The sequence below is a fragment of the Chrysemys picta genome, chromosome 1, assembly GCF_011386835.1.
Source record: "Chrysemys picta bellii isolate R12L10 chromosome 1, ASM1138683v2, whole genome shotgun sequence".
Classification (NCBI taxonomy): Eukaryota; Metazoa; Chordata; order Testudines; family Emydidae; genus Chrysemys; species Chrysemys picta.
This window is the reverse complement of record NC_088791.1, coordinates 246,988,811-247,001,284: the sequence shown is the minus strand read 5'-3', so window position 1 is coordinate 247,001,284 and position 12,474 is coordinate 246,988,811. Positions and strand designations below refer to the sequence as shown.

Sequence of the window (12,474 nt, the reverse complement as noted above, 5' to 3'; positions counted from 1 at the left end):
GTTCTGTAATTATACCAAAAACAACTGAAAGGCAAACACTTTGACAAGAAGGTTGCACCCATTGAAACTAATAACATACACTCATAGACTTTAAGGCTAGAATTGTGACCTTCTGCACATCCCCGGGCTACAGAATTTCACCCACCCACTCCTCTGATAGGCCCATAAATTATGGGCGAGTTACTGAAGACCTGAAATCTTGATGTAAAGACTTCAAGTTACAGGCACCCACCATTTACAGTAGTTCAAACCAGCAAGTGGCCCATGCCCCATGCTGTAGAAGAAGGCAAAAAAAACCCAAAAAACCCATGGTCTCTGCCAATCCAACCTGGGGGAAGATTGCTTCCTGACCCCAAATATGGCGATCAGTCAGACCCTGAGCATGTGGGTGAGACCCATCAGCTAAACATCTGTGAAAGAATTTTCTGTAGTAACTCAGAGCCCTCCCCATCTAGTGCCCTATCTCTGGCCATTGGAGATACTTGCTAATAGCAGTTGTGAAGGGACCATATGCTCATTTTAGGCAGCCTCATTATATTATGCCCTTCGTGATTTTATCAAGCTCAGTCTTGAAACAAGTTAGGTTCCCCTCACTCCCCACTACTCCCCTGGGAACCGCCTTGTATATGGCACAAATCAAACAAAGAAATGATTGAAACAGTTCACCCTGCGTTTACTCCTCCAGTTAGATTTAAAGTTGCAGGTTTGCTAATAGATGCTGCAAGTGAGGAAATAGAGGAAAAAAAGAATCAGCACTGATACTAATATAAGATGGTTGGTTGAATACAAAATATGACCTGATAATGGCTATAAGCATCCATACAGGCAAATATTTTTACTACTTGCTGCCATTGATTCTGTGTCTCAACATAAATCCACTAACTATTGTGTCCAGGTTTTTGCTGAAAACGCCATCCCAGAAAGCAGAGGAAAAATATGACCAGGATGTGACTACTATTTGCTCAAATAATGAAAATAGAATGAATAAAAGAGAATTTCATGAGTGTCGTCAACCTAAACTTCTGAGCCAAGGACTATTTAATATCAATGAGGAAGAAGTAACACCTAACACAAACCTAAAACACATTGTGAATGTTCAAAAATACTTCTGCAACCACCATTCTTACGTTCGAAGAATGGTTGTTTTAATAAATGTATCACATAGTAATTGTGTTACTTCCAGTAAACCTTTGTGGGTTTTTTCCACAACAGGGTTGTCATGATTTTCCCCAGTTTAACTAGAATTTAAACACTTCAATCCAAACACTCCAGATCTGAATCTCCTAATATGATGTATTACAGAAATAAGTTTGAGATGCAAACTCTGACATAGATCTAACTTTAAGATTTTGGTTCAGGTCCATCTGTTTTCCCTTCCTCACCCCTCCAGCCTCTGTCTTGGAAAGAGCATTTTTCCAGTGAAGCAGTTCTGTTTCTTGGTAGTTGTAGGGTTACCACACTTCCGGGTTTTCCCAGACATGACCTCTTTTTTGGTCCTCTGATCTCCGTCTGGGCAGATTCTTGAAATGTGAAGAAATGTCTGGGATTTTTTCCTTGCTTGTTGCAGATCAGAGAGACCCATCTCTGGAGGGCCATAGCTCAGCTCTTTAGCTCCTGGGGCAAGCAAGCATACTTGAGCTCCCTGCCCTTGGGTCCCTGTCATTATTCCACTCCCGTGGCTTTGTGCCCTGGGTCCCATTGCCCTGGCCTGGTTACGGCCCTGTGTCTTCTCCGCGCTCCAATTGGTCCCTCCCCTTCATCTGCAGCTGCTGGATCCTGCCCGGCCTGCCAGGTAAGTGGAGCTGGCCAGCGCCTCTCAGCCGGGCTGCCTGCTCCACTGCTGAGCCTCAGAGCCTAGCAGGGACGGGTGCCAGAGGTAGGCCCCAGCACCCCCGCAGGGAGCCGCTGACTGATGGGCTGGTGCTGTGTCCTGGGCCTGTGCCAGCCATCCTCCCACTGTGTCAGGGAGCGTAACACTGCCCCTCACCTAGAGTATGAGGCTGTATGCACCGCCCTCCAGCACCCTCCAAATAATGCCTCCAGCAACACTTTTAAGTATCCTCTCCCATCCCAGAACACAGAACCCTCCAGCACCCCCAAATACCCCCTCCCAGTACACACACACACACACCTCCCTAGAGCCCACCAACTGTACTGCTCCCCTTCTCCTTCCCCCGGCAGTGTCTTCTGTTTGGGAACTTGAAACAGGGTAACCCTAGGTAGTTGCCAAAGACATTTTCAATTTGTGCTGTTCATAGAGATCTTGAATCTGATCTTTGAAGAGCACAAATCTTTTTCATTTTACTTTTGTTGGCCTTGCCTGATTCTAAGAAGTCTGAGTGGGATAAAGTACTGCTTAGATTGAAAGACACAAATCATAGAAATACAATGGCAAGATAGATGAACCCTTGCATATTGGGATCTGCAGGCCTTGTTGTACAGCTTCTGATAAAAATGGTGTTTTAATTTTAATATGTTTCTGTTTGATGAAGAGACTTGTATACTGGTCATGAAATAACCCTTACGCACCTAAAGTTCTGTCCTTCATTTGCGTTTTCACTTTTTAGGACATGACCGATAACAGCAATCATCAGCTGGTGGTGAGAGCAAAATTCAGTTTTCAACAGACCAATGAAGATGAACTTTCTTTTGCAAAAGGAGACGTTATTCATGTCACGAGAGTGGAAGAAGGAGGCTGGTGGGAAGGGACTCACAATGGCAAAACAGGATGGTTTCCTAGTAACTATGTCCGAGAAATAAAATCAAATGGTAAGTCTGAAAGAGAACATATTTGCAAAATGTGATTCTTGGCTTTCAAGAAGAGATGGAAATAACTAATTATGTTTCCTAATGCTAATGAATGTGTGATTAGTGTTCAGTATGTACACTCAATCTGTCCCAGCCATAAGAATCCTTAATTCTTACAAATTATTAACATTAGTTTTCATTCCTAGATTGAATGCATGGGGGAGAAACATTTTTCAAGGAGCTGAGAGAGTGCGCTATAGAGATGTAGACATATCTCTGTTTGTATCCACTATATTTACAATTATGTTTGCCTTTGTCACTTATAACTATTGATTTCAGTATTGTGTGGGGGTTTGTTCTGGTGTTGACTTCTGTTATTGATCAATAACATTTCAAGGGAGGCTCTCCACATTCTCCAACATTTTCTACTAAAATCTCACCATCTACCTAGGCGTTTCATGGAAATGATCATAGAATATCAGGGTTGTAAGGGACCTCAGGAGGTCATCTAGTCCAACCCCCTGGTCAAAGCAGGACCAATCCCTAGACAGCTTTTTGCCCCAGATCCCTAAATGGCCCTCTCAAGGATTGAACTCATAACCCTGGGCTTAGTAGGCCAATGCTCAAACCACTGAGCTATCCCTCCTCCCCATTGTGCTTTTTTTATTATTGACCACTGCATGGACAACCCTTGACTTTTAATGTTCTGTACTTTGCATATAATATCTGAAGAAGCCAGAGTGTTCTTAAAAGATAATCTCCAACAACATGGAATTGAAAGTTTTAGATGGAACATGTCATATTTTTTTAATAAAACATTTATGTTTTTGAAGTAAGTATGAATAATCGTATTTCTGTGTTGCTAGCTATATATTTTAAGCATGCCTTTGTACATTTTCAAAGTGATTCTTTCTGACTGTCTTCCTGCTCAAAATATGTATATTATTTTGAGAGGAGACAGGCTTTCTATTTCATTGTGTATTTCAATAAATTGTCTCCACACACTGGATTTTTTTTTTATACATTTTTTATGACTGCAGTGTAAAGGGAAAAATACCGGTGAGCGTGCACACGCACATACACACATATATAATATTCATAAACTTTGGGCAAGATTAGCTTCTTTAGACAGAAGGATAACTTGTTAGTTAAATTTGGATGCGTGTTATGATGATATACATGTAACCGTTCCCATCTGTCACACTGATTTTTATATGAAATCTCTCTTCTTCCTTTAAATAAATTTCCTTTTCATTTTATAATTGAGGTCAAGTGCTGTGTGTCATACAGGCATGGTGGTCTAAGGTAAAACTGGTAAACTGAGATACGCTATTCCTTTGGGAACAGAGGATCTGGGATTTCTGTGTGCATCCAGTGATCAGGGACTGGATTCTACAGGGAGCCACTTTGAAGGGACTAGGAGGTTGGGGTGCATCTTTGCCTTGCAGGTGGGCTTATGCACATATTCCCCATGATTTAAGAGGGAGTGTGCTTGAGTAGCTGATAGGCTGATTTTGTTAGGGAGTTAACAGCCATGCAATATATGTAGGGCCCTACCAAATTGATGGTCCATTTTGGTCAATTTCACAGCCAGGGGGTTCTAAAATTAAGCAATTTCACGTTTTCAGGTGTTTACATCTGAATTTTCACGGTGTTGAAACTGTGAGGGGTCCCAACCCAAAATGCGGTCAGGGTGGTGGTGGGGGGGTCACAAGGCTATTGGGATTGCCACCCTTACTTCTGCTCTTCTGCTGGTAGGGGTGCTGCCTTCAGAGCTGGGCAGTCAGAGAGGAAGGCTGCTGGTGGGGTGCCCAGCTGTAAAGCCAGCATCACCTCCAGTAGCAGTGCAGAAGTGAGGGTCACAGGGTATGGGGGGTGGGTTACTATTGGTCTGGTTTTCCTGGCAGTCTCCTGTCCCAGTGGGGGGCTGACAGCTGGGGCTATAGTTGGAAGGGTTATAGTTCCTGCCGCAGCTTCGTGGGGCGGGGGGAGGCAACAGCTGGAGCCATCCGAGCTTCCTGCAGCTGGAGGAGATCCCAGAGGTGGGTCTAACCCACCCCAGGAACAGCCCCTACAGGGGAAGAGGAAATCTCCTCCCTTCCCATCCCCAGCGGATTAGCAGCTGGAGCTCTGTGCAGGGCAGGAGCCCCTGGCTGGATGCCAGATTTCATGGGAGATTAGATTTCACAGCCATGAATTTGGTAGGGCCCTAAATGTATGCAAGACTGCCTGATTCTGGAGGCAGGTGGTAACAAGGTGACTGTTAGCCCTGGATGCCCCGAAAAAGTCACAGTGGTGTAGTTGGCGGGATCAGTACCCTGTTTGCTAGCTAACCAAAAATCGCCCTTCCAGCATTTATAAGCCAGAGTCTTGGAGATTCAAAAGTGACAAGGTTGGAAACAAATAAAGTAAAGGTTGGAGTTTATTAATTTGTTTATTTAGGGTAAAGGAAATAAATTATAAGATGAGTAAACAGAATAAATGGCAAAGAGATCACACTGATTAACCAAAAGGTGACTGAGCTCAAGGGATTAACAGACTTAGAGGACCAACATGACACAGTTCTCAATGAGGCAGCCAAAAAGATGGGGTGTGCCCCCCTCCTTTCCAAGGGGTACAGAGGAATGTTTGGGGAGTGAGCGATGACAGCAGATGCTGGGCCTCGGGCTCTCAACCGCAGCCCCAAGTGGCGGGATTCAGGGAGACTCGGGCCAGCCCCGTGCGGTGTCCCATTTTTCCTTGGGAAATATGGTCACCCTATGTAGATTAGGCTATGAGGTGTGATGTTTTTAAAGGGTCTCCATTAAAATGGTATCAAATTACACCAGAGGAATGTCGCCTCAAATTCAGAAACCTCAAAAAATTTGATATGTTAAGTCATGGAGAATATGACGGTGGATTATTTGGGAACATGGATAAAGAGTAAAGATGCAGACAGCCATGATGAGTTGATAGATCAGTTTCTCCAGCAGCAGTACTTCGAGGTTGGCTCTAAGGAAGTGTGAACTACTGTGTGGGAAGAAACTCCAGCATTAGTGGAAGCAGCGGCGGAAACAGCTGACTTGTACAAACAAGAGAGACTATTCAGGGAACTCAGGCTGCACAGGGAAGGCCAAAACCCTGGAGTAAAAGTGGATTCCCAGTTTGTCTGTGGGAATACGGAAGGGATTGAGGGAGCCAAGTCCACACTGCCTCAGTACTTGTCTCCTCCTAGTAACTAGTTATTGGACCCCGGCCAAAGAAGGTTTTACTCTTGGGTCCCTTGATCACATGAAAAGTCAATGCCCTAAGTATGGGGGTTCCAAGTTCATTCCCCAACCTATCCGGGTTAATGCAGCTACCCTTGAGTCAGACTTCAGTGGTGGCAGAGGGAGCCCTGTTTAATGTTGTCAGGTCTGTCTTCATGGAGCGAGACAAAAGAGTTCATTGAAAGGCCAAAGTAAAAGGTAATATGCTTCCTGAGGAGAGGTGAAGCTGCTAGCTTTAGGACAGATACAATACTTTTAGCCTGCATCAAATTGGCATGGGAAAGTTTAAGGGGTACTTTGAAGGTGGGGCTTCTTGAGAATTTACCATCTGATGCGTTGGTTGGGAATGATGTAATCTCACTGCCCAAAGCTGTTGATATTGTGACCTGTAGTAAAAGGGAATATGTCCCTAAGTACACAGAGAGTAACTGCTGAGGAGGGAAAAGGGAGCGGAAGCTGCTTCCCCCTTATCAGCAGAGAGAGGTAGTTTATCACAAGGGCAGAGGGAGGGAGAGTCTTTTTCACCTGCGGCAGCTCTCTTTGAAAGCAAAAGCTTAACAGATTTTTGCTACAGAGCAGGATGCAGACCTCTCCCTAAAAAGCATAAAAGCCGCCGTCCTCAGTAATGCCCCAGATAAAGAGATCAAGGGAAAGCTCTTACAGGAGCGGGAAGGGTGTGCAGAGAAGACCCGATGGGGGGGGAAAAATAAAAGTTCTGGAGAATCCTACAAACAATTGTTTGTGCCCTCAGAGCATCATGTGGAGTTAATGTTACTAGTCCACAATTGTCCCGTTGCAGGTCACTTGGGCGCAGAGAGGACATATGGAAGGTTAAAGAAAAAAATTTATTGGCTCGATATTCAAAATAAGGTAAAGGAATACTGCAGCATTTGTGACTTATGTCAGAAATGGAAAAAGCCTGTGGGACGCTGCAAGGGTCCCTTGCATCACTTGCCAATAATCAAGGAAACATTTCACACTGTTGCCATGGACATTAGAGGCCCACTATCCAAGGCTACCCAGAGAGGAAAAAAAAAGAGTATATTGGTAGTAATGGATTTTGTCACTAGGGGCATGTCTACACTACAAAGTTAAATCGACTTAAGGCAGCTTATGTCGACCTAACTATGTAAGCGTACATACTACAGTGTTCCTCCCGCCGCTGTAACTTGCCCGCTATGCTGACCTAGTAAATCCACCTCGAGGAGAGGCGTAAGGCTTAGGTCAATGTAGTTCCGGCTTCGCTGTGTCTCTATAGAAACCAAGTGTCTGTTGGCTGTCAGTGTGGCTGACAGCCAGAGCAGTGAAATTGACAAGAATTCTGCTGGTGGGGTTCCTGTTTTGAAATTGGGTGGAGGGTGTTCCAGCTGTGAGCCCAGCAGCGCTGACAGTTGCAGCCTTGCTGCCTGGTGCTGAGAGCCTGCGGTGTGGGCTCCCCACAGAGGTGCCAGCTGGAGCCTGTCTGGAGCCCGGGCTGGGCTCTCAGTTCTCTGCTGTTCATGGAGCTCCCAGTTGAAGCCTGGCTGCCCCCCAGGCACTCAGCTCCCCACTCCGCATGGAGCTCCCTCCTGGGAACAGAGGATCTGGGATTTCTGTGTGTATCCAGCGGTCAGGGACTGAGTACCTCAGGGAGTCACATTGAAGGGACTCGGTGGTTGGGGTGCAGGTTGACAACAGAAGACAGGGTTGGTATAGCCCAGAGGAGAGTGTTTGAGTGTCTGACAGGCCAGTTTTGTTAGGGAGTTAACATCCAGGTAATATCAACAAGACCTTACCGTGGAGGCAGGAGGTAACAAAGGACTCTCAGCCCTGGATGCCCTGAAAAGCATGTCAGAGTTGTTTTAAATTAAGGGACTCTGTGCATTTTCAGGAGGCTGTACTTGATTATAATAAATGTCATCGATCTTTTATAGTTCATGTTTTTAACAAAACGAATAATAATAAAAAAATAGAAAAGGCATTTGCTACTTAAATACTCTGTTGTAATTCTTATAAGACTTGTAAAAGTATACATTTGCTTTAAAGGTTGTAAAAAAAAAAGATAGATGTATATTTGTTGAAATTTATGCTGAAGTCAGGCATGAAACTAGACTCTAATCTTTGATACAGGAAATGTTAGATCTTAATTTGTAATACTTCCCTTCTATAGTACGTAGCGTATGAGGGTGGTATGGTGGAGAGAAGAGAGATCTGGAGGGAAAGGTAGAACAATATGGAATTACATGGGATTAAATCTGAGATTAAATTTTGGTTGTTGCCTCTTCTCATTTGCAATTCAGTTGCTAACTGCACTGTAATTAGTGTGATGTTCAGTTTAGGGTGGTTAACAAAACTAACAACACCTGTATGGTGCATCATATGATCTGCAAAGAAAAAAAAAATCTGCTGCCTAATTTTATTGCTATATGATGTGCAAACAAAATCTGAACTTTGTACTAAAAGGATTTTTTTTTTGGTTGCCTTTTTAACATGAGAAAAATCACGTTTTGTCTACTCTCTGGAGAAATAATAGGATTATGTCTTTGCAGATTCCAAGAAAGGAAATCTATCAATTGAGAAGGGAAATTATTTTTATTCTGACTGTTTTCATAGAATCATAGAAGGGTATGTCTACAATGGAAATGTAAGTTGAACTATATTAGGTTGACTTGCAGCCACCACAGTAATTACACTACACTCCTTGGGTCGGTGATGCGTGTCCTCACCGTGAGCGCTCCCAACGATCTAAGAGGGGCAGTGGGAGAGCTGAGAGCCCCGTCTTTCAGTTCCATTGGCAGCTCCCTGCTGAGAGCCCGGCTACGCCACAGGCTTCCAGTGGGCTGGCCCCTCTTTCTTTCCCCTGTTTCCTTTTGGGAGCAGGGGAAGCTGCCTGGGGCTTCTCGCTTCCCCGTTCCCTGCCAGGAGTGCGGGAAAAGCTGCCCAGGACTTCCTGCCCCCGGGGAGTGAGGTTCAGCTGCCACAGCTTCTCAGCCTCCCCTCGCTTGCTTCCTGCTGGGAGCCGGCAGCCTCGTCAATTTCATGGCCCCCAGCACAGAGCCCTGAAATTGACAAGACAGCCAACAGCCCATGCAAGGGACACAGTGTCTGCACAGACGCTGCATCGCCCTAACTACACTGATGTAAGCCCTACGCCTCCTGTGTAGGTGGAGTTATTATGTTGGTGTAGTATGGCACTTACATCGGCAGGACAAGGCTGTAGTGTAGACGCTGACATAATTAGGTCGACAGAAGCTGCCTTACATCGACCTAACTGTGTAGCGTAAACCAGCCTATAGAAATGTAGGGCTGGAACAGACTTTGAAAGGTTGTCTAGTTCAGCTTCCTGCATTGAGGCAGGACCAAGTAAAAGTAGATCATCCCTGCCAGGTGTTTGCCTAACATGTTCTTAAACCTCCCGTGATGGGGATTCCACAGCCTCCTGTGGAAGTCTGTTCCAGTGCTTAACTATCCTTATAATTAGAAGGTTTTTCCTAGTATCTAACCGAAATCTCCCTTGCTGCAAATTAAACCTGCTATTTCTTGTCCCACCTTCAAAGAACATAGAGAACAATTGATTATTGTCCTCTTTATAACAGCTCTTAACATATTTGAAGACTCTTATCAGGTCCCCTCAGTCTGTCCTCAAGACTAAACATGCCCAGGTTTTTAAAATCTTTCCTTATGGGTCAGGTTTTCTAAGCCTTTTGTCATTTTTGTTGCTCTCCTCTGGACTCTCTTCAATTTTTCCATATCTTTCTGTGACGGGTCCACTGCCCTGCCCCTCTTCCTGGGCCCGCTAGCTGTCCCAGTAAAGTGCAGAGAGGCCTCCAGTTATGCAGCACCCGTGGCTTTATTTACACTCAGTTCTCCCACCACCAGGCTTAGTTCCTTCTTTTCCTGCAGTCAGCCCACAGCTAGGAGACTAACCTTTCCCCTGGCTGCTTTTCTGCTGGCTCCCAGCCCTTATGACTGCTGGCTAGTCAGGCCTGCAGGTGGAGCCAATCCGCAGGCCAGGCATCAGGTCTGTTTCCTCAGCCCCAACCTATTTCTCTTGATTGGAGCTGGCTGAGCAGGGGTAATTAGGTGCTTTTGCAACAGCACCTTGCTACACTTTCCTAAAGTGTGGTACCCAGAACTGGACACAGTACTCCAGCTAAGGGCCAGGGCTGAGTAGAGCAGGACAATTACCTCTCCTGTCTTATGTATGACACTCAGGTTAACAGACCCTAGAATATTAGCCTGTTTCACATACTGTTGACTCAAATTTAATTGATCGCTATAACCCCCCAGGTCCTTTTCAGCAATACTATTGTCTCACCAGTTATTCTCCATTTTGTCATTGCAGTTTTAAAACTATTTTTGGCATCTGGTTGGAGATAAACAAAAAGCAGGTTTTGTTTCTGTCAGAAAAATGAACCTCCTTTAAGCCTTTGTTTACATTGTAAAGAATCAAAAAGAAGGGCACATCTCCCCACCCCCTCCTTTGGTCCCCTTTAAAGTCTACAGAATACTTATTTTTCTTCCAAGAGATATTTTGAACAGCAGATAGCAAGTTATTTGAAGTGAGAGAATATCCTTATTTTCATCCCTCTGTGTAAATACTACATATGACGAGGCAAAAAAGATTTGCTGGATAAAAATATTTACTGGGTAGCGTATTTGATAGCATGTCTTTTGTTAAAAAAAAAATCACAAAACTAAACTTGAGAAGGTGCGATTTAATCATGGATTTCTACATAAAAGTACATTCTTGTTGGTTGTTATAACCTTAATACATATTCTTCACAACTCACAGATAGATGTAGGTTTCATTTTTAGAAAGTACACACTATACATTCTTTATGTGATTTATTTTGAAAACTTTTCAGATTAGTTTTACAGCTGTATCAGAAAATGAATGATTGTTTGGTTATATCATTTTTCAAAGGTAATTGAAGCAGATATTTGTGAAGTAATTGGGAGGTGAACTATCTCCAGTTCAACAGGTTAAAAAAAAATCATTAATATTTGGAGGATTTTCTTACTATGCTGTATTAGGAGGGAGAACATCACCAGACAGACATTTAAGTTGTTTTAGTTAACTAAAACAACAACGTTATGTACTCTGGATTTTTTTCTTCAACTGCAAACATACAATATTTTTACAAAACAAGCATATGAATTTTTGAATTTAGTTAAACATTCAAGTTTCTTAAAATCAGGTTTATTTTTGTTAAAATTGTTTTTAACTAAAATAGTTAATGAAATATTTTTATAAAATGAAACAAAACAAAATTTGAATCGACTATGTCAGCCAGGTCAACATTAGAAACTTAAAATATTGGCTTCTCCAGCTAACTCAGTCATCTTCACCTTTATTTTCCTGTTTGTCCATAATCTGGAAAAGAAAAACAAGCTTTCCTGCTTTTTCAAGTCCCAAATGGTTTCTCAATTTGGAATGAATTAGTCCAAAGGAAGAAAATATTCTTTCTACACCGGCAGAAGAAGCCACTGCTGTTAAAAGTGAGATTATCACTTCAACAGTCTCTGAATCCAAGTGCTTAAGTGACTTTTACCAGTTCACTTGTGTGACTTTCTTTAAAACATCATCAGCAAACATATATTTCTTGAATGGTTCACCCTTAGCTCTGAAGTTTCTTATAGTTGGCATTATGGAGATATGATTGCTGGATGTCCATGTCATAGCCATCTCCTCCTCTTCAGCAGTTAAGGTTTGACCCTGGTAGGGAGTTTTGAGAATATTTGCAAGAAAATGAGCTGAAGATAGATTTGTCCCATTTGGTTTTTTTTAGTGCTTGTAATTTAACTCGGTCATTGCATATTTCTCTTTTTAAGATCTCACTCAGTTCCTTCTACATTTCAACAGCGTCAGTAATAAAACAGCTATTTCCCTGCATTTTGTTCAAGGCTACAGAAATAGGTGTCAGGGTACTCAGCATGTGTTCAACATTTATCTTAAGCCCTGTGGCGGGATGACGACTCACTGGCACGGCGCCTCCTGCTGGTCGTCCGGGAATTAGCTCTTTCCAGCCCAGAGCGCCCTCTGCAGGATTGTGTCTCGCCTGCCACTGGCCCCATGTCCTTTCCAGACCCTGGTGCCCTTTTATGTCAGGGCTCTGCCCCTGCAGTAACCCACAATCTGGGTCTCCCCATACAGGGAAACCCCCAATCCCCTCCTTTCCTCAGTGGCTACTGCCAGTCATTGTCTAGCCCCCACTTCCTGGGGCAGACTGTAGTCTATAAACCACTCATCATCGGCAAAGGGGGGTTGGACCAGCTGCCTCTGCCTAGATCTGGGCTGCCCCTCTGCAGCCCCAGTACCCTTTTGTGGGCCCTTAACTCAGCCTGCAGCCTGGGGCTCCCTCTGCCCTTTCACAGCACTGCTTCACCGCAGGTACCCTGCTCAGCTCCCAGGCAGCCAGGTCCTTCCCTCTCAAAAGCTAGAGAGAGTGTCTCTCTTAGCCTCTGGCCCTCAGCCCTCTTATAGGGCCAGCTGTGG

The 12,474-nt window shown here is 44.1% G+C and overlaps 1 protein-coding gene across 22 annotated transcripts in view; it reads left to right on the top strand.

The window, feature by feature from the left end:
* The window catches only part of ARHGEF7 (Rho guanine nucleotide exchange factor 7), a 194,811-nt gene that overhangs the window by 82,292 nt on the left and 100,045 nt on the right, over positions 1–12,474 (top strand). For all 22 annotated transcript variants that reach the window (XM_065591991.1, XM_005307595.5, XM_065591940.1 and 19 more), the window contains one exon: positions 2,568–2,769. In XM_065591991.1, the coding sequence (XP_065448063.1) occupies positions 2,568–2,769 (202 nt within the window). The remainder of the gene's footprint in view (positions 1–2,567; positions 2,770–12,474) is intronic.